General features: G+C 45.2%; 1 protein-coding gene across 2 annotated transcripts; it reads right to left on the bottom strand.

The window, feature by feature from the left end:
* Nucleotides 1–3,503: 3,503 nt before the first annotated feature.
* On the bottom strand, nucleotides 3,504–14,590 carry IL12B (interleukin 12B; the record flags this gene model as incomplete). Of its 2 annotated transcripts, none has more annotated exons than XM_079144940.1 (7): nucleotides 3,504–4,567; nucleotides 5,332–5,463; nucleotides 6,901–7,055; nucleotides 8,551–8,768; nucleotides 10,767–10,884; nucleotides 11,462–11,737; nucleotides 14,503–14,590. In XM_079144940.1, the coding sequence occupies 6 exons, from the start codon at nucleotides 14,588–14,590 to the stop codon at nucleotides 5,332–5,334; spliced, it is 987 nt and encodes a 328-aa protein (XP_079001066.1). In that variant the 3' UTR covers nucleotides 3,504–4,567. The 2 variants fall into 2 exon arrangements, with proteins under 2 accessions (XP_079001066.1, XP_079001067.1); XM_079144941.1 differs by having other exon boundaries at nucleotides 6,907–7,055.
* Nucleotides 14,591–19,245: the final 4,655 nt, after the last annotated feature.

Raw genomic sequence — 19,245 nt, 5'->3', positions numbered from 1 at the left:
CGGGTCTTCATTTCTGAAGGCTTTCATGTCTCCTCATGACTTTGATTCAACAGATTTGCCTCGCTTCTCTCCTGTTCGCCTGTCTTGGTTGGAGGGGTGTCAACCCCGCTCTCCGTGTTGGCCTAGGAGCGCTGTCGCCCCTTTCTGCTCCTACAGTGCTCACGGAGCAGGGTTTCATTTCACTCTCAACATGCTGCGATGATTCCCTTTGAGGAATGAGAAAACTGTGCCTGGAACACAGCGCATAACTTATTCAAGGTCAGAGAGCTAGTCGGTGGGCATAGCTACTATTCACACTGTGCCAATCATATTAAATTGATGATCACAATAAAGGACGATCTCACTTCATAGTACCCTTAACCCTCAGGAAGTGGCCTCCAGTACTTAGAGTTTCAAGCACTTAGTCCTCTGCAGACTAAGAAACCACGTGAGGACAGGACTTATTCACCTCTGCATCCAGGAGGTTGAGGATGGCACCAGGGACAGAGGAGCAATCCTAGACATGTGGAGTGAAGGATCAGCAGAACTGCCTTTGCCAGGAGATCCTCCAACTCCACCCCTTTGCTGGTACTCAGGCTGCCCTTGGAACAAGGACCTTGGCCATACCATCCCCATCTGTATTACTGGGGTGAGAGACTCATGAGATGCTACAATGACGACAATGGGTCCCAACCTCCTTCACCATCTTATTGAGGATGGGAGGTGAGGAACTGACCCTTAATGGTTTGACTCTTACAGACCTTGGAGGGGGCCTGTGAGTGATGTTCTTTCTTGTTTCTGCTCAGCACAGAGGTCAAGGCAGCCGGGCATGGAGGGCCCCACCAGCATCACCAGAGGTGGAGAGAGAGAGTTCCTCCATCAGGCTTGTTCCAACTGTGAGGGGAAGAGCCAGGTCTTCGCCACCCAACCCTGAGCTTCTTCCTGAGCTCTTTTAAGTCCTTTTCCTGGGACAGCAGACTTTCTTACATAGGGGTCATAGATGTTTATGAGGATGTCTTTATTTAATTTTTGGTTTATTCATTTTCCATTTTCAAAACCAATATGGGGAAGTTCTTGTTTAGTGGGTAGCATTTCAACTTTGGGATGATGAAATAGTTCTGGGGATGGACAGTGGTGGCCCCATATTGTGAATGTATGAATGCCACGGAACTGTACACCTGACAGAGGCGGGAAGGGTGGGTTTTATGTTATGTATTTCAGCACAAAACAAACAAGCATGGCTCTGTTTTCTCACTTGCAGTGGTTTGAATGTGTCCCTCAAAAGTTGATGTGTTAAAACTTAATCCCCAGATTCTTCTGTGAAGGGTGCTTGGAGGTGGGACCCCTCACCTTTGGGAGATAATGAGGATTAGATGAGATCATAAGGGTGGGGCCTGTAAGAAGAAAGACCTGAGCTGGCTACATACTCATCTCCACCTGTCACACCTTCCACCAGGTTGAGATGTGTCAGAAAGCCTCGCTAGATGCTGGCACCAAGTTCTTGGGCTTCCCAGCTTCCAGAACCATGCGCTTTAGCTGTGTTCCTTGTAAATTATCTGGTTTGCAGTGTGTTGTTGCCACAACAGAAAACACAGCAAGACACTTAAGAGTCCAGAATCTTTTTCTCCGTTCAGTTTTTGCATGTTGACTTTCATCCTGGGTGCCAAGCATCCTCTGAAGCTTCCCAAATTTTTATCTGCTCAAGAGAGGGAGAAGGAGGGACATGATGCTAGTCGTGACTCTGTCTTTTATCAGGAAACACAAAGACCGCTCAGCAAGTCTCGGGTGGAATTTTCTTACACCACATTGGCCAGAATTGGATCTCCTGGCTTTGCTGAGCAGAAGGGTGACTGGAAAAGTGTTTGCTTAGCTTTTAGCCTTTGAAGCTAAAGAGCATCAGGGGAGAAGAAAGCTGAGTATTGACTGGACAACCAGCAGGTTGTGTTCAGTGCCCTGTTCAAAGCACAGGGTTATATAACAGGTCTGGCCAGGCTGTTTTGTCTGATTCCAGTCCTGAAATCTCTTGCTTGGATGTTTGATACCTTTTGTAGTGACTTGATTTTCAACACAAAGGAATGTTCTGAAGGACATTTTTAACAGATAGAGATTCTCCATTGCATGCTCTGAAATTCATCAAATTCTAAGGTCAGCACAGAAGAGTATTGGGCCTGGTGGGGCCAGAGCTTCTAACCTCTGCCCTAGACTGACTGGAAGTTTTGGGAACCGTGTCCAATGCTCTATGTGTATGAAATACGATTTGTTTTTTTTTTTTTTTTTTGTTCTGCTTAGCATTGTTCATTAAATGTCCAATAAGTGCTTCAGTATCCCTAAATGAAAGACCCTGTAGGAGGACAAATAGTCATTAACCACCCACATGCTGTCAAGTGTGGCTGAAAACACAGGATGGAGTAGGATGACGGAAACTTCCGGCTGTGTCTCTAGACCAGAACAGGTAGAGTAAGAACTCCAGAGAACACTTCACATCACCCAGAAACGGAAACAAACATCCTATTCCAATCACCCTGCCAGTGCAAGAAGCCCAAATGGGATTTTCAGGACAGCAGGGGAATCGATCTCCCACCTCTTTGTCACAGGAGACACCAAAGGGAAATTGACAGGCCTTTCCCATTCTTTGAAACCAAAGCTGGCATCTCCCCCGTCTACAAAGTCTTTCAGGATGACTGCAGGTTACATGGGCCTTTCTCTTTCAGTCTTGCCCTGAACATTTCGGCATTTAATGGTATTGGAGTTGCCTTTTCGGCCTTGGCTTAGAAGGAGTGCCAGGAATAGGCAGGCATTGTCTGGGGGGGGGTAACACAAATTTGGTTGGAATCCCCGAATCCCAGGAGTTGGCCCATGTCCAGATGCATGGCAGAGACTCAGTAAATACTAGAGGTAAACCTTTGAGGATTTGTTTTTTTTTTAAAACAGTACTGGGGATTGAAGCAGGGTGCTCTACCACTGAGCTGCATCCCTCCCCCCTTTCTTGTCCCACTTCCTTGGTTGGTTTGTTTGTTTTTCAGACAGAGTCTCACAAAGTTGCCCATGCTTGGCCTCAAACTTTCTACCCTCCTAAGTCACTGGGATTACAGGCGTGCACCCACTGTGCCTGATTAGAGTTGGCACTTCAAGACTGGCCGATATCCATGTGCACCGGGTTAGAGTTTTACTTCACAATGTCAGGCAGACCCTAAGAGTTGGATCTGGGATAGAAGGTGGAAGAAGCAAGAGCATTCAAGCCCTAAACAGGACACAATGCACTTCGATGCCATTGCAGAGAGTCCCCACTGGTCAGCCTGCAGGGATATTCCCTGAGCTCAGCAAGACACTGACTTTGGATATACTATAAAGGGAAAGAGCAGTTCTGCAAAATTGGAAATGAAATTGCTGCAAGGAGGGACAATTTTTAAATGATAGGAGAGAAAAATAAAGAAAACATCAAGGGAGACCTGGAAATAGAATACCTGAGTCAGCTGAGAAAGCCCAAATGTGATTGCAAAGAAGAGTTTTTATTAGTTTGGCCTCAGAATGAAAAAATAAATAAATAAATAAACAAACAGAAAACCAACTGAATCACTTTACAGAAAGCACGTCCATAACTTAAAAGTAGCACCTCCACGGAGTGATAGCTTCTGGTCATATCCACGTGTCAGGTTCACTGGTGCAGATAGGGAAGTGATTTCAGATCATTTTCTCTGCATCTGTCTGCTTTCGTGTGTGGCTGTAAAGCTGCCACCTGCGATTCTGACAATTTTACATCCTTATCCATAACTACATGGGTCCACCCTCACCCTCTTGATTAAGAGCCTTTTATCTTCCAGATACCAATGCTGTCCTGTGCTACCCTCCTGTGTCTGAAAGAGAGGTGGGGCTGGGAACCACCAGGGAGGCTGAAATTCAATTTTAAAGTTTTTGTTTTTAGCTCTTTTAAAATTCAGGCATCCAAAGGCTAAATCTGCTTGGAAGTAGAGATGTCCCTGAATTGCTTATCAACGCCACTGCTAGCAAGTCTCCAATGGATCTAGCATCAACTCCTTCAGGATCTCTTCCACAGCTTCACGTCTTCGTGTCTCCACTTAAACATCTGTGTTCCCATCCAGCCCAAATATATGACTATGCGCGTGTCAGCGTGGAGCTGCCTCTGGTTGTCACAAGGTCAGTGCACCTGCAGCTTCATTTGGAATGATGTCAGCATAAATAACACTGAAGTTCACACTTTGCATAATAGGGCCTGATTTCTATGGATCAGGTCATGAGATTACGAACCATTCAATACATCCTGGCACATAAGTCTTAAATAACAGTAATAAATTAATAAATACATAAATTACTTAAATATTTAAATAGCATTAAGGTCAGTGGCAACTAGAGTGCTGAAAAAAATCTATAAACAAATTAGCTCACTGTATCCATGAGCACCTAGCTTCTACATATAAAAATATAGCAAAGGTATCATTACAGTGCTAAAAATTGTTTAAAAAGCAAATCAAGTGGAAAATATTATTTTGGGTTCCTTCCAATATGTTTTTAAAATTCTTTGCAGAATATCTTCCATATTTCCTCCAAAGTTTCATCCTGGGATTGGAACCTGGAAAAGAACATGGAAAGCCCGTGTGCGTGTGAAACGTGGTAGTGAGGGCTCTGATTTCTCACCACACATGATCCCAGGCAGTTGGGTTTTGGGGATTCCATGTCAGAAGACCCAGTCTTTCTTTATGTGGCCTCAAATTTGGCAGGCACCATGTTCCCCAGCGGTCCTTCCTTCCTTCCGTTTCTAGGGAGCTAACCCAGAGGCACCTAACCACTGAGCCACATCCCCAACCCTTTTATTGTCTTCATTTCGAGACAGGGTCTCACAAAGTTGTTGAGGATCTTGCTAAGTTGCTGAGGTTGTCCTTGAACCTGAGAACCTCCTACTTCAGCCTCCCGAGTCACTGGGATTACAGATGTGTGCCACTATGCCCACCTCCCCAGATGTTCTCTTAAGGGTGTTTCTTTAAAAAGTATATCTGATTGGGTTTCTTCCTTGTTTAGAACTCTTCAGTGGCTCCCTGAACCCCAAAACAAGGTTTTAACTCCCAGAAGCTCCAAGTCCTCCTTGCTCTGACTTCTGGCTTCCTCTCTCTCCTTTGCCTTCTCTTTGGAGGACAGGACCCAGGCCTGTTTTCTTTACTGCAGTATCCCTTGGCCCAGCACAGTGCCTGCTATAACAGACATCAAATCAGTATCTATCATGGAATAAATGCTTTGGGCTCTGGTGTCCCTATGCTGGGCATCCCACTCCTCCTTTCCTTTCCATCACTGTCCTCCATCTGGGGACAGGTCTGGGCTGGGCTTTGTAGTCCTTCTCACCTAGGGGCAGGACACAGTTGCCCATTCACTCCAAAATGAGTTATAGTAGCGGTCCCGGGCTTGCACATGGATCTTGGCACCCTTGTGGCAGGTCACTGTGGCTGAGGTCTCGTCCACAAGGATTGTCTTGTTCTGCAAAGGAGTGGAAACTGTAAGGTCCACTGGTGATGCAGTCACGAGGTAGGTCATGCCTGTTTCTGCAGGGCACTGTTCCCCCAGACCAACCAACTAGGTCTTGGGACCTTGCAGTTCCAGGGCACTGAGCAGAATTGCACCACCTACTGGGCACTGAGTGGAATTATACCACTTAGTGGCAGAAGCTCTGAACACACCAGAGACTTTTTCTACCTTCTAAGTCCTGAAGGGAACCGGTTTGGTCCAGCTCTCATTTTTCTACACAGTGGCCTTGCTCCAAGGCTCTGTGGACAGTCACACCAGCACTCAGCTGCTGATGGGACTCACGTAGCTTTTCTCTAGCTGTCCCTGCATATTCAGAAATCATACCCCAATCCTTAAGCACTCAAACATGCCTCCAAATCCTCAGCAGTGCTACTTCATAGTTGTGGAACTTTAGGGAAATGTCTTAGGTTCTCTGTGTCTTTCATCATGTATAAGCATGGACAACAATAAGCCTGTCTCCTAGAGCTGCAAAAGTTAAGGGTAAAATCCTGTAAAAACTCTAAGTAAGTCATCAGTACCTAGGAGTGTTCAGTACCACCTATTAGTGATGCGTATCTTAAATAGGGAAGATAGCTGCCAAGACTTTAGGTGACATCTAGGTAAAATCTATTCCAGAATAGCCTCCCCTCCCACCCTTCCCATTTCCAGGGAGTGACTGAATCAAAAGTTTCTACCACATGCTAAATGCTGTGCTGAATAAGACCTTTGTCCAGTGATTTTAAAAGTGCAGTGTAAGAAGGCAGTGCTTTGTAAGTGTCTCTGGAAACTCGTATGAGCCAAAAGGGTTCTAAGGCTAAAGCCAAAGGTTGGAAGGCCAGCATTTTGGCCTTGTAAGCACAGCCATCCTGTTTGGTGATGTGATTTTACAGTGTTTGGAACAGCCAGGAGATACCCATATTGGGAGAGACAGTGTGAATGCTTTATTACTCATTATAGTCACTCAGTGGAAACAACCATTTTGGGATCCTGGAGTCCAGGTCTCCTGTATCAGAACTGGTTTTAGTGCAAGGATGAATGATCAGCCATATTGGCTGCCATCGGGTGGCTGACTGAGTCTGGGTCCTGGTTCCACCACCCCCTAGCTGGTGATCTTGTGCAAGTCACAGCCTCAGGGAGCGTCATCGTCTTCACTTGTGAAGTGGTGACAGTAATACTGGCTGCCTTCATAGGGTTAATTGTATGCATCAAATGACATGCCCTTGGCACAGTTCCAAGCCCATAGAAAGAGCTAAATCAAATTAGCAGTGATTACAGTGAATCCCACCATTATGTATAATTATAATGCATCAGTTAAAATAGAGCAAATCAGTTGTTATCACTATTCATCTTCCCCTGGTGTGGGCCCACGAAACTTTCCGCAGAATCTGCTGTACCGGGATTGCCTCTTACCCTTACCTTCCTCTTGCCCTGGACCTTCACGGAGAATGTCAGGGAGAAGTAGGAGTGTGGAGTGCTCCAGGTGTCCGGGTACTCCCAGCTGACCTCCACCTGCTGAGGAGTCTTGGACGGCTTCAGTTTTAGGTTCTTGGGTGGGTCAGGTTTGACTGTGGAAAAGGACAAACACCTTTATTTTCCTAATGGTGCTTTGGAGTTGGGGTTTGGGCTTCTGATCCTGCTTGCACCTTTGGCCAGTGGTGAGTTTATAAGGTAGCTCCTAACTTCTCTGAGCAGCTGGCTGCACCTGTGAGGCACCTTTGCCTGCAGGTGCTGCTGCTGTGCCCGGGTAGGAAGTCATCATCAATGGTCACAGCTTTCACTTTTCCAGGAGAATCTCAGACTCCTTGTCACTGCACAATCTAATGAGCCCTGGTGGTGGAACCACCCTGCTTGGTGCTCAGGAGAAAGTTCTTAGTTAGTAGCACTCTCTGAAATCTCAGCTCTGCAGTGGGGGCTCCCTCTCTGTGCTGAATTCCACACTTGACACTAAATGTGGAACTGAGCTGGGCTGCTCCCTGGAGATGAGACGAGGGACTTCCCACTCGCACTTTCTTTTGTTTATCTCATGGCTTTTGGCACTGACGGGTTGGACGAGTTTGAGTTGATTGTCTCGGTACTTGTTCACTCTTTTTCTATAAATAATTTCTGAGCACCTATCATAAGCCACCGCTGTACTGCGCTGCACCTGGAGGATGTGGCAGTGAGTGTCACGAAGTCTCCATCCTCAAGTAGGGTGCCTTCTCTACACAAGGGGAGAGCACCCCTTTGCAGGATGTGCGTAGGTTCCAGAGACCCAGCACGGTTCCACACAAAATCCACGGCCCTAGTATGTGCTTTGGAAATATTCTTCCCTCTGTTCTTAATACAACTGATATCTTTCCTGGAGATCTCAGCTGAAATGCCATCTTCTTACAGAGGGCTTCCCTGGCCATCCTCTGGGGACTAGATTCCCCTGTCCCCACCCACCAAATACAAACTTCACAAATTCTAGAGCAAGTTCCGTGAGTCTTTCATCACAGTTTATCATGATAACTGTTCAATGAAGAAATGGTAATGGAAATAATAAACAGTGGCATATCTACCTGCCACTTAAAAAATCAGGTGTACCTTTTGGAGAAGCTTATATAAATCTGTGTGTGTGTGTGTGTGTGTGTGTGTGTGTGTGTGCGTGTGTGTGTTGTATATGACATATTTGAATGCAAGAGAAAGATTGGTTGGGAATAATTTTGGCTTGGAAAAATTGTAATTAGTAGGGAAGCTCTGGTTCTGAATATAAATGTCATAATGGAGGGGCCCTTGGATCCATGATGGCTTCCCCCTGGGTAGCAGAACAGACGTGTAGCAAAGAGCCTGCTTTCTCTAGTGGGGCAGATCTGGGCCTGAATTGCCAGCTGTGCGATCTGAAATCTGGGGCATGCTGCTTCATCTTTCTAAGAGGCAATTCCCCCTCTTTAAAATAAAGAGAAGTATCTACCTCATATTGGGAGGTGTTGCAGAATAAAAAGCATGCATGGAGACCCCATGCCCCAGTGTCCTGGACATAGTGAACATGTGATAAATATCGTCTTTCCTGATGAGGCACAGAAGATCAGGCATACTCACTGATGTCCCTGATGAAGAAGCTGCTGGTGTAGTTTTCGTACTTGAGCTTGTGAACGGCGTCCAGCACCACTGCGACGGGCAGGCTCTCCTCAGCCGTCGGGCAGGCACTGTCCTCCCGGCACTGCACCGAGTACTTCTTGTACTCTTTCTGCTCCACTTTGACCCTCTCTGCAGAGAGAGTCGCGTCTCCACACGTCACCCCTTGAGGGTCAGAGGAGCTGAGGTCAAAGACAGAAATCATCCTGTGTTACAATTTGGTGTGCGAGCTCCTGGCAACTGCGGCCAGTGAGGCGGGTAAGGCCTGTAGGGTTTGTCTGGGACAGGATTTGTCCAGCTGGGTTGATTCCCCACAGTGGGTAAGAAATAGCCCTTTCCAGAATGAGTTCAGCTACAAGAGATAGAAAGCTATGCTTATCTACCCCCAATCCAAATGAGCCTGGAAATTTGTTAGATCCAGAGTCCCTGCTTAAATCCCCTATTAAAAATTTAAATAAAATTTCCCATTTTAATCACAAAATCAATACATACAAATTATAGAAATTAAAAATGATAAAGTTGCGTACTAACAGCTGGGTGCAGTGGCCGGTAATTCCAGAGGCTTTGGAGCCTGAGGCAGGAGGATGGAGAGTTCAAAGCCAGCTTAGAAACTTATGAGGACCTAAGTAATTTAGTGAGATCGTGTCTCTACATAAAAAAAAGATATTTAAAAAAAATGGCTGGGTCTGGGTGTGTGGCTCAGTGGGTAAACACCCCTCAGTTCAATCCCCTGTACCAAAAATTTAAAAAAAAAAGTGTATGAAGGAAGTACATATCTTCCCTAATCTTGCTCCCCACATAGATACTCTTCTTAACCTATTGAATCCTTGCAGATTTTTTCAATGAATATTCAGTATAATCACATACCCACATGTACATATGCTTATATATTTTATCTATAAAGACATCAATTTTTAAAAATAAAATAGAATCAAATGTATATAATTGATTATATAATATATAATTGATATATATAATCAATATATGATTATTATATATAATTGATTATATATAGAATTGATATATAATCAAATTATATAATTAAATACCTATGATTTTGTAACCATCTTGTCCCTCTCTACAACAGAACATTTAGTTTGGGTTATTATTATTATTTTTGGGGGGGTGTAACAGGGATTGAATTCAGGGGCACTAGATCACTGAGCCACATGCCCAGCCCTATTTTGTATTTTATTTAGAGACAGGGTCTCACTGAGTGCTTACCATCTCTCTTTTGCTGAGGTTGGCTTTGAACTTGCGATCCTCCTGCCTCAGCCTCCCGAGCCGCTGGGATTACAGGCGTGTGCCAGGGCACCCGGTTAGATTGGGTCAATGATGCTCACGAATACACATTAAGCCAGGGTGTATTGTTCTAGGCTTTAATAAACCATTCCTTTGCTGATTACCAAAAACGTCTTAGTGTCACCTAAGACATGCACCTGCGTCTCTGGGCACTGGGATAAGCATTTCTCCAGCAAGCATTTCCATCTTAAAGATGGGAAATTGAGATCTCCCAATGCTTAATTCATCCATTTCAGTGGTGGCAAAGCCAGGGTGCTCACCTAGGGCTTGCTTTGCTCTTCTAGATTGCTTAGAACTTGATTCGAATTGGTCATGGAGGGCACCAGCCTGTAAGCTCTGTAGCCCAGGAAATTGATTTCTCAGGGAAAGCCCGAGTGTTGGACAAACCGTGAGCCTCAGATTAGCAGTGTCAGCAGAGGAAACAGGGGTCGAAGTAGCTGTGGGAAATTCTCAGGAGGCCTCACAGAGCGAGTTCTGGACTCTGCTTTAGGGTCTCCAAGATCTATGCCCCAGAGCACCTGCTTCTATTTTTGACTCAAGATACACTTTTGGCAAGTCATTTGTAGCTCTGAATTCTCTTTTTATTTCTCCCCGTAGTGTCATGAGCCTTGAGGAACCACTGCCAGGAAATCTGGATGAGTGGGTTCAAACACAGCAGAGACTATTCCTGGCCCTGACAATTTCCTCACGCATTCATTGGGGGATTGGCTTAAATCGCCATGTTTTCTTCACCTTAGGCAGGAGGTGGGGTTGAAAACCACAGGATTGATTTTTTAAAACATCTTATCACTCACCGTTAGGTCGCTGATAGTTTCCCCTTATATTCTTAATGAAATAGTTGCATCAAAATGCCGAGAAACCAGAGCGGTTTCACTTACCCTCTGCTGCTCTTGACACTGAATTTCACATCAGTACTGATTGTCGTCAGCCACCAGCAGGTGAAATGCCCAGAATAATTCTTTGCCTCACATTTTAGAAAGGTCTTATTTTTAGGTTCTGGATTTGAAAAGAATAAAAATTCGATGTTTAGGGGTTGTCTCCCAGGAAGATTTTGATTATGGTTAATCACAAGCCAACAAACAGTACGATGACATCCTTCCATTTATTTCCTTGGAAAGTAATGCTGCTCCCCTGGCAGGTCATTCTGCAAAGATTGGGAATGACCCAATAGGAGGCTGATTCTGCCGAGTGTGTTACTGCACACACTTAACGCTTTGGACAGAAGAATTAATTTTTTTTTTTTTTTTTTTTTTTTTTTTTTTTTTTTTGGCATTCACCCTGTGCTGGATGACGTACAGATTGGTTAACTTCCATCAGTCACCCATTAGTGTCTGCTATTTAAAGACAACCTCAGGACAAGCATTCAAATTGTAAAACTCTCTCAATATGAAATTTTAACGATTGATAAAAACCCCAACATTCCAGAAAGCAAAGGAAAATGGAGTTTCGGGGTGGTTTTAATAAAGACTTACTGTTCTTTCATTAACTCTATGAATTATGTCTTGCCTTTTCAATTTTTAAAACATTTTTGTAACTTTCATTGAGGGGAAGAGAAATGACTTTCTCCACTTACCTTTGGGGTCCTTCAGAATATCAGTGGACCAAATTCCGTCTTCCTTTTTGTGAAGCAGCAAGAACAACTGGTTGAGAACTTCACCTCCTCTGTGACAGGTGTAGCGGCCAGCATCTCCAAACTCTTTGACGTGGATGGTCAGAGTTTTGCCAGAGCCTAAGACCTCACTGCTCTGATCTGAGGTCCAGGTGATGCCCTCCTCTTCAGGAGTATCACAGGTGAGGACCACCATTTCTCCGGGCGCGTCAGGGTACCAATCCAACTCTACAACATAGACTGGACAGCACCGGAAGTAGAGAACCAGACTGTAAGCTCCGGGAGCTTCAGGACTCTGTTACTAACCGTCTGGGCATCCCTACTGCCTAAGCACTACCTTGCTCGTAAGTGTTTGGCAAATGCTTCCTGAGATGATCTTACATCACTGGGCTCTGCTTGTGCCAAGGTCAGGGAACACAGAAATAGAGTTTTAGAGCTACTGGGGGCTCATAAGTGGATAGTCTGCCTTTAATGATCTAATTAGTGGGCATGTAGAAAAAGACCTTGACGCACCAAAATATGCAGACAGCACAAGATTCTTTGCCATTTTATCTGGTGGAGATGAACTTCCAGCACAATTTCAGTTTCATAGGGACAGGGTACAGTATTTGACTGAGTAACACAGTGGGAAAAGACACAGGGTTTCCAGAAAGACTGACCAGGGTTGAAATCCTGACTCCATAACTGGTTAGGGGATCTAAAGAAATGCACTTAAACACCATGAGCCTCAGTCTACTCATCTCTCCAATGGGAACATGAACATTATCTATGTTGTAGGTTTGGCTCTGAGGACTACATAAAGGAAGCATGTAAATCCAAGGCACTTAGCGCGTGCCAAACTGTGTTTGTTATTATTGTTAGTCACAATCCAAAGAGTCAGCCAACTGCACTGAAAACTCTCTTAAAATTTCCACAGGGATTTAGCGGTTTAGTTTCTTCTGCATGAAACTCAACAATGGAGATTTTCATAATCTCTGTGTTTTCTAAGCTGTTTTATACTCTTAGAAAGCAACCCAGTGGATCACAGTCTTTTCATTTTGTAGGGGAGTGCACTGAGGCCAAGGGGCTAAGCAAGGTCATGTCTGACAGGTGGTATAACAGCGATACCTCAGACCCTGGTGTCTTAGGCCGTTCACTGGATCTCTAAAGCCAGGATCTAAACCTAGGGTGAGGAATGGCTCAGTAGAGTACTCCAAAGGGCATGTCATGTCAAACCTTCATTCATTTGTTTATCCATGCATCAGTGTTCATGGCACACAATAGTTTAATGCAGTGGTTCTCAAAGCCTTATCATCCAACCACCACCAGCATCACCAGGAACCTGCTAGAAGTGTGAATTTTCAGTTGCTGAATCAGAAACTTGGGGACGGGCCCGGTGATGCATCTTCTGAGCCCTCTGGATGATTCTGATGCCTGTTCCAATTTGACAGCCACATGGCAAAGAGCCTGGATTTTGGAGTGACGTGAGTCTGGATTAGAGTCAGCTCTAGGCCTCACTCACACTTGTCTGGGACCTGAGGCAGTGCTGGGGGAGGGGCATTCAAGATTTTAAGCTTGGATGTCACCATTTTTAAAATGAGAAAAATATTAGTACTTGCTTGAAAGGCCAAAGTGTGGATTTTATAAGCTAATTCATAGAAGAGCTTAACACAGTGCCCCCAAACGCCCTGCAAATGGAGATGCTTGTTACTGGCATTCAGATGTAGGCACCGTGGAATATAAAGTGCTTCCTTTACATCAGTGGGATTTGTAACTACTTGGACGGGTAACAAAGATAAGAGGTGACAAGCGCTTGGGGTCCCACACTTTGGAAATGATTAGCTCCGCTGACATAAAACCGCTGGGAACCTTGGGCTGTCTCTAGTTTCTCGTTGTCCCTGTAGGCAACTGAACAGCATGGTGATTTTCTTGTCACAACCGAGACTCAGAAACCCTAGAAGACCTTGGCCCAAGGGCAGGGAAAACAAATGCCAGAAGAAGAGGGGCCTCCACTTCATTAAGAGGCCTCCCAAACACTCTCAGTATTTCTCACATCGACTTTCTGGAATTTCTGTGGTTTACCAGATCACAACCAAGAGGTTAAATATGCAAAGACCTAGGTTCCTGAGCGCCCTGAAACTGCTGGGCTGGAAGGAATCTAGCCGAGGCCTTTGCCTTTACTAAGGGAGGACCTCTTCTCTGACCTTCATGGGTGGGGAGGGCTGGTAGCGTTGTCCTCTTCCTGAAATTTTTTAGAATGAAGGAATGATCCCAAAGTTCTTTCTGCCACCCATTTCAGAGATGTACTCACTTGACTATCAAAAGATTATTTCTGATCATCGGCTGAATCTTCATCCTTAATTTATGCCTATTTCCTCTGACTCAGCTCTCCAAGGACTCAGGAAACAATTACTTCTTGTCCTTGTAAAATTTTCAAAACCTGAAGTGCATATGCTTTGGAAATAAGACAGAACTGGGATCAAGTCCCGCCTATTCTGCCCTTACCAGGTATGTGATATTGAGCGAGTTAATCTCTTGAGTCTCAGTTTTCAACATCTGTAAAATGGGATGCATGTAGTCCCTACTTGGCATGGTTGTTGTGAAGTTAAATGAGATCCTGTGTGGGTACACAGTAATGATCATGACTATCATATGATGAAAGACAGCAATCTCCAACATCCAAGGGTCTTTTGGGTACAAGTGACAATCAGCCAGTGTGTATTCTCTAAGTGAGTGATATGTAATAACATATTATTTACTTAGTAATTTCGTTGTTGTTATTATTACTGGTAGAAACCATAGTTTCTACCACAGTCCACAAAATGCCGCCATCTGCCATCCTACAGGAAAACCAAACAATGTAGATACCTACAGGGGCGGAAGGAAACATGGCCTTCCATTTTCCCAGTGAGGGCTCTTAAGAGGAGGACTCAATTGCCCTTTTCTGTCTGATTTCCAACAAGGCTGCCTGAGAGCTCTGGCTCAAACTCTGCAGCCTCCCCAGAAAATCACAAGAGTTTGGTTACCATTTTTCTCCAGTTCCCATATGGCCAAGAGGGGAGATGCCAGCAAAACCAAGGAGACCCAGGAGATGACCAACTGCCGAAGACACATCTATATTGAGGGAGGAAAGAGAAGGAAGAGGAAGGAGAAAGTCAGTCATTATTCAGTTAGCTTTGTGAGCCGTGTCTACATTCTATCTACGTTTTAAATCTGGTGAACGTGAAGTGGATTACAGGAGTCCTATGCCAGTCTCTGGGAAGAACTTCTTGAAACAGAGACCTGTAGTTTGTCTATTGTGCCAGGCTAGCTCAGGTACAGGTAAGAGTGCGGAGTCAAGACCCCGGACTCCAGGAGCTGGGTGGAAGCAGGCTTGTGGCGAGCAGCCTGCAAACTCGTTTATTGTGGGAACAGCTATACATTTTATAGGTTTCTTGCCCAGTCACAATGTATCGTGGGGGATCAGACCACCAGGCTCCTATACGGGTTCCCTTGGTAACACTGAGTCAACTTGGGGCAGTTGTTTACTTTCCTAGGTGGCCGAGGCGGAACGCTCCTCTTTGCAAGTTTTCCTTACACATTTGAGACCTTCACTGCTGTCAGCCAAGAACTAGGATTTCTCCCACCAGAGACCCACAGGCTATCTGAAGCTGAAAGACACCTAAGCCGTCTGGCCGTCTTAGGTGTCTGGCCGTCTGACACAGTTCTCTTGTTTTAAAGATGAGAAACACAAGCTCAGAGAAGGGATGTGAACTTTTCCGGATCAGCATTCAGCAGTTATTTATTCAGTGCTTGCTATAATTTTAATACAATACTTAAAGATCACTGAGCTAGAAGTGGCTGAGAAATAAAGAAGTCTTCACCTACATCCTGCTTTCCAGGTACAGATACTTCCACTCAGTGTCTTCTAAGTCAGTGTGTTAGATGCTTCCTCTCCAGTTGGGGAGATAAGTCCCATGCCTGTATCACAGTTGCACAATGTAGCACAAGTTGGGATAACCAGGGCTAATGGACTTGGGTTAGGAATGGGAAAGGTCATACAGAAGCGAATTTTCAAGTTCTGGCAATGACCTGTATTGATTCAGTTTGTCTTGTTTTGGCAGCTATTACTCCATATTCCAAGATGGTTCCTATATAATATAACCCAGCAGCTCTCAAACCTGAACATACGTCAGAATAACTGGTAAGCCTACCAAACAGACTGCGGGGTCTCAACCGCCTGACTGTCTGAGCCAGCACGTCTTGGGGCGAGGCCTGAGAATCTGCATTCCTAATAGGATCACAAGTGAAGTGGATACTGCTGGCCAGGGGACCACATTTTGAGAGTCACTGGTTTAACCACAACTCCTGAAAATCAAGGTGTTCTTTGGCAGAAGACAATAAAATAATGATAGATGCCCCAAGAAATAATGAAATGCATACTTCCGTGCCAAGTCAGCCACCGTTCCCTATTAGAACACAGTCTAGATTAGTGTCCGGGGTTTCTAGAAATCTTTAGACTGTGAAAATTCCATTCCACCTATAAATTAGGTTGAGATGATGATTATTTAATTTCATTCTGAAACGTCTCCATCCATCTTGGAGAACACCAATGTGCTGAGGAACATGATTTCAGGGACCACTGGTGTAAATCATATGAAGAACAAGGCTTAAATGTGTCACTCAAATACCTTACAAATGGGCATTGGTTGTGATTACAGCTGTGTCAGAACTGTTGCTAAGCTATGTGCTTTGTTCCCTTGTATTATAAAGCTCCTGAGTGGCAGAGACAGGACTGGAAGCCAGGCCTTTCAGCTCAAATCACACTTGTCCCAGCAGGATGGAGGATTAGGGACACCATTCAAGTTATAACTATAGCAAGGTTCTAGTTGGCAAAGGGCATTGGTTGGTACCTCCACAGGCTTGGAGTCAAACAGATACGCGCTCCCATTCTGGTCCCACCACTCATGAGCTGTGTGGTGCATGCCAAGTTACTCTCTCAACCTCAGTCTCCTCATCTATCAAATGGACATAATAAAAGTGCCATATCATCTCAGAGGGTTGCTGGGGGATGCAATGAGAGGACATATTATAGAAGGCAACCAAAAATGTATTAGCAGAAGAGATGAGGGGAAAATGGGGTCTCTTTCTATTTTGTGCACAATGGGGAGTCAAAAAAGTCATGCCAAGCCATAGGGAAATGCCCACGGAGATACTGCCATTACACGGGCCTGTGAAATCCAGGTGTCAGCACTCTGGCAGTGGAAACAGTGGAGATTCCTGGCATCTCCTGGAGATTCCTTTGGACTCTCTCAATACTGGGATTTTCCCTTGGCTCTGTGCGAAGTACTTCCTCTCTGGGCCTCAGATGCATTTGAGCATTGCAGGAGAACTAGCGTTCAAGGTCCAGGGAGCCCTTGGCGATGGTTCTAAGAAACAATTGCTATCTGTCATCACCTGCATTTTAGACCACAGAACACTGGGAAGACGCAGAGCAGGTGCTGGGTCACTACCTTACTCCAACCCAGCAAAACAAAACAGGGTGCAAAACGTGCTCCCCTTGCACTCTTGGGCTGATCAGCTGCCACCTGGGGCTGTATCCCTCCGCCCACATTTCCTTGGCACAGTAAATTTGAGAGTCTTGAGGATTACTTCCCCACCCCCATTCAATTTCAAATGTTTCCTAAACTCCTAAGCCCTTGCAGGAGGAACAAAGGGACCCCAGTTAGGCATTCCAGTGTCCTGGGGTATGCCAATGCTGCCTGACACTGCTGTCAACACGGGCTTGCCAACAACGAGCAGATCTTTTGCAGGTTTATTTTGCTTGTTACTTTTCAATTTGAAAAGGGAATTGTAATTTACAAATAGACATAGTCAAACCGGGCGCTGTGGTGCACCCTGTAACCCCAGTGGCTCCGGAGGTTGAGGCAGGAGGATCTCAAGTTCAAAGCCAGCCTGCTGAGGCTCTAAGCAACTTGGTGAGACGCTGTCTCTAAATAAAATGTGAAAAGGGGGCTGGGGATGAGGCTCAGTGGTTGAGTGCCCCTGGGTTCGATCCCCAGTACCAAAAAAAAAAAAAAAAAAAAAAAGACACAGTTAACAACGGATGGCATGGGTGGTACATGCACAGTCTCCAGTCGCTAGAGCTGGCATCCCAGCTCGGCCACTTGCTAATTGTGTGATCTCAGGCAAGTCACACAGACCTCTGCCAGCCTCAGGTCTTAATGTGTAAAATGGGCATACTGTTACAGTGAGGAGCTAATGAAATAATTCATGGGAAGTGTCCAGCTTGGCCCCCAGATGACATCAGGTCCCCCAGCCCCTTGCTCTTCTCCTTCGGAGGTACTTACTACAATGGCAGTAACACAGTTCCTTCTTTAAAGTTTGGCGGCCCCCAACACACTAAGTTCTCCGAAAGCAGGGACCCCGTCTGTTGTTTCAGACTTTAACCCCAGAGTCTAGCCAAAGTCTAGCATTAGAGGGGTTCTTCAAATTAGCAAATTAGCAGTAGTACAAAAGTCAAACAATTCCAGACCCCAGTGTAACCGACTCTGAGTGGTTCCCCACATTCTGTTCACTGTCTTCAAATTTCTTGTTTGCTAAAAGGAGCTCTCAGCTGGGGTTTAAATGAGATTTTAACCTGAGCATGCCATTGCACACAGTTGTACCTGGGCAAGGTGGAGACCCCAGTACCATAAAGACCACCTCCTCCCACAGAATTTAGAACTCTTCAGAAAATCGTTGTAAACCTTATCATTGCTTTTCATTTTGCAAGTGGATTCAAATTTAGTTAATCCCAAAGAACCAGAGAACCTGCTGTCCAGTTTGGTTGATACAACAAGACTAGAAAGCCCCATCCCAAGTAGGGGAGTGGGTATGGTCTGTAACATTCAGTTATGAGGCAGAATTTTGAATTCAATCACTTGAAGGCATTCACGAAAGACCTTTAAAAAGTTTTCAATACAAAGGCACCACTGACTTTAACTGTATACAAGCGTTTCATTGATGGCATTAATATTTAGGAACACACACACACACATACACACACACAGAAAACAAACCTGTCTATCAGTGTAGGCTTATTCATAGGACTTGTTATACAATTAGTATTAATTGACTTTTTAAAATTGATGCTTCATACAAAGTAGCTAGTTTTACTAGTGTCCCAGCAAGTAAGTTTGCTTCCAGGAAGCCAGCCCTCCACACAGCCTAGCGCAGGGGTAGCACACTAACCTGCAGGCCCAAGGGAAGTGGTGTCAGGGCACAGAGAGAGGAGCTTACCTTGTCCTGTGCAGGCTGCTGGGGCAGATGGACTTGAAAGAGTTGCTTCTGCTGCTGCTGTTCCTGCTCTGAAACTTATATACCCTACTCCTACCGATCTTTCTGATGGAAAACCAAACTAGAAACTGACTTGTTCCAAGTTGCAACATTGAAAACTATTCTCAAAACCATTTGGGGAATTTTGAGAAGTTCCTCCCCTCCCCCACTCCCCTGTGTGTGTATCAGTAACACTGAGGGAGCGAAGACATCAAATCCCAGGTAAGAGGAAATGACTTTGGGGTGGGGAAAAAGGAAGGAGTCGGTGATGCTAATTTTGGGGGGTTTACATCATGGCCAAGGTGCTTAGAGATGGCCCCAGGCAGCCTCCCTGGGTTCACAGATGGGGAAAAGGAAGGCCAGTGGGGAGTCATGCAGGAAGCTGAGTATGTGACAGAATAGAGCAAGGGCATGTTAGAAGTCCCGAAAGCAAAACTCATGGTTGTCCCAAAGTCAAGGGAGATGACTAGCAA

This window comes from Sciurus vulgaris (assembly GCF_902686455.1).
Source record: "Sciurus vulgaris genome assembly, chromosome: 6".
In the NCBI taxonomy this organism is placed as follows: Eukaryota; Metazoa; Chordata; class Mammalia; order Rodentia; family Sciuridae; genus Sciurus; species Sciurus vulgaris.
The sequence above is the reverse complement of the archived record's forward strand: the minus strand, read 5'-3'. Positions and strand labels throughout refer to the sequence as shown.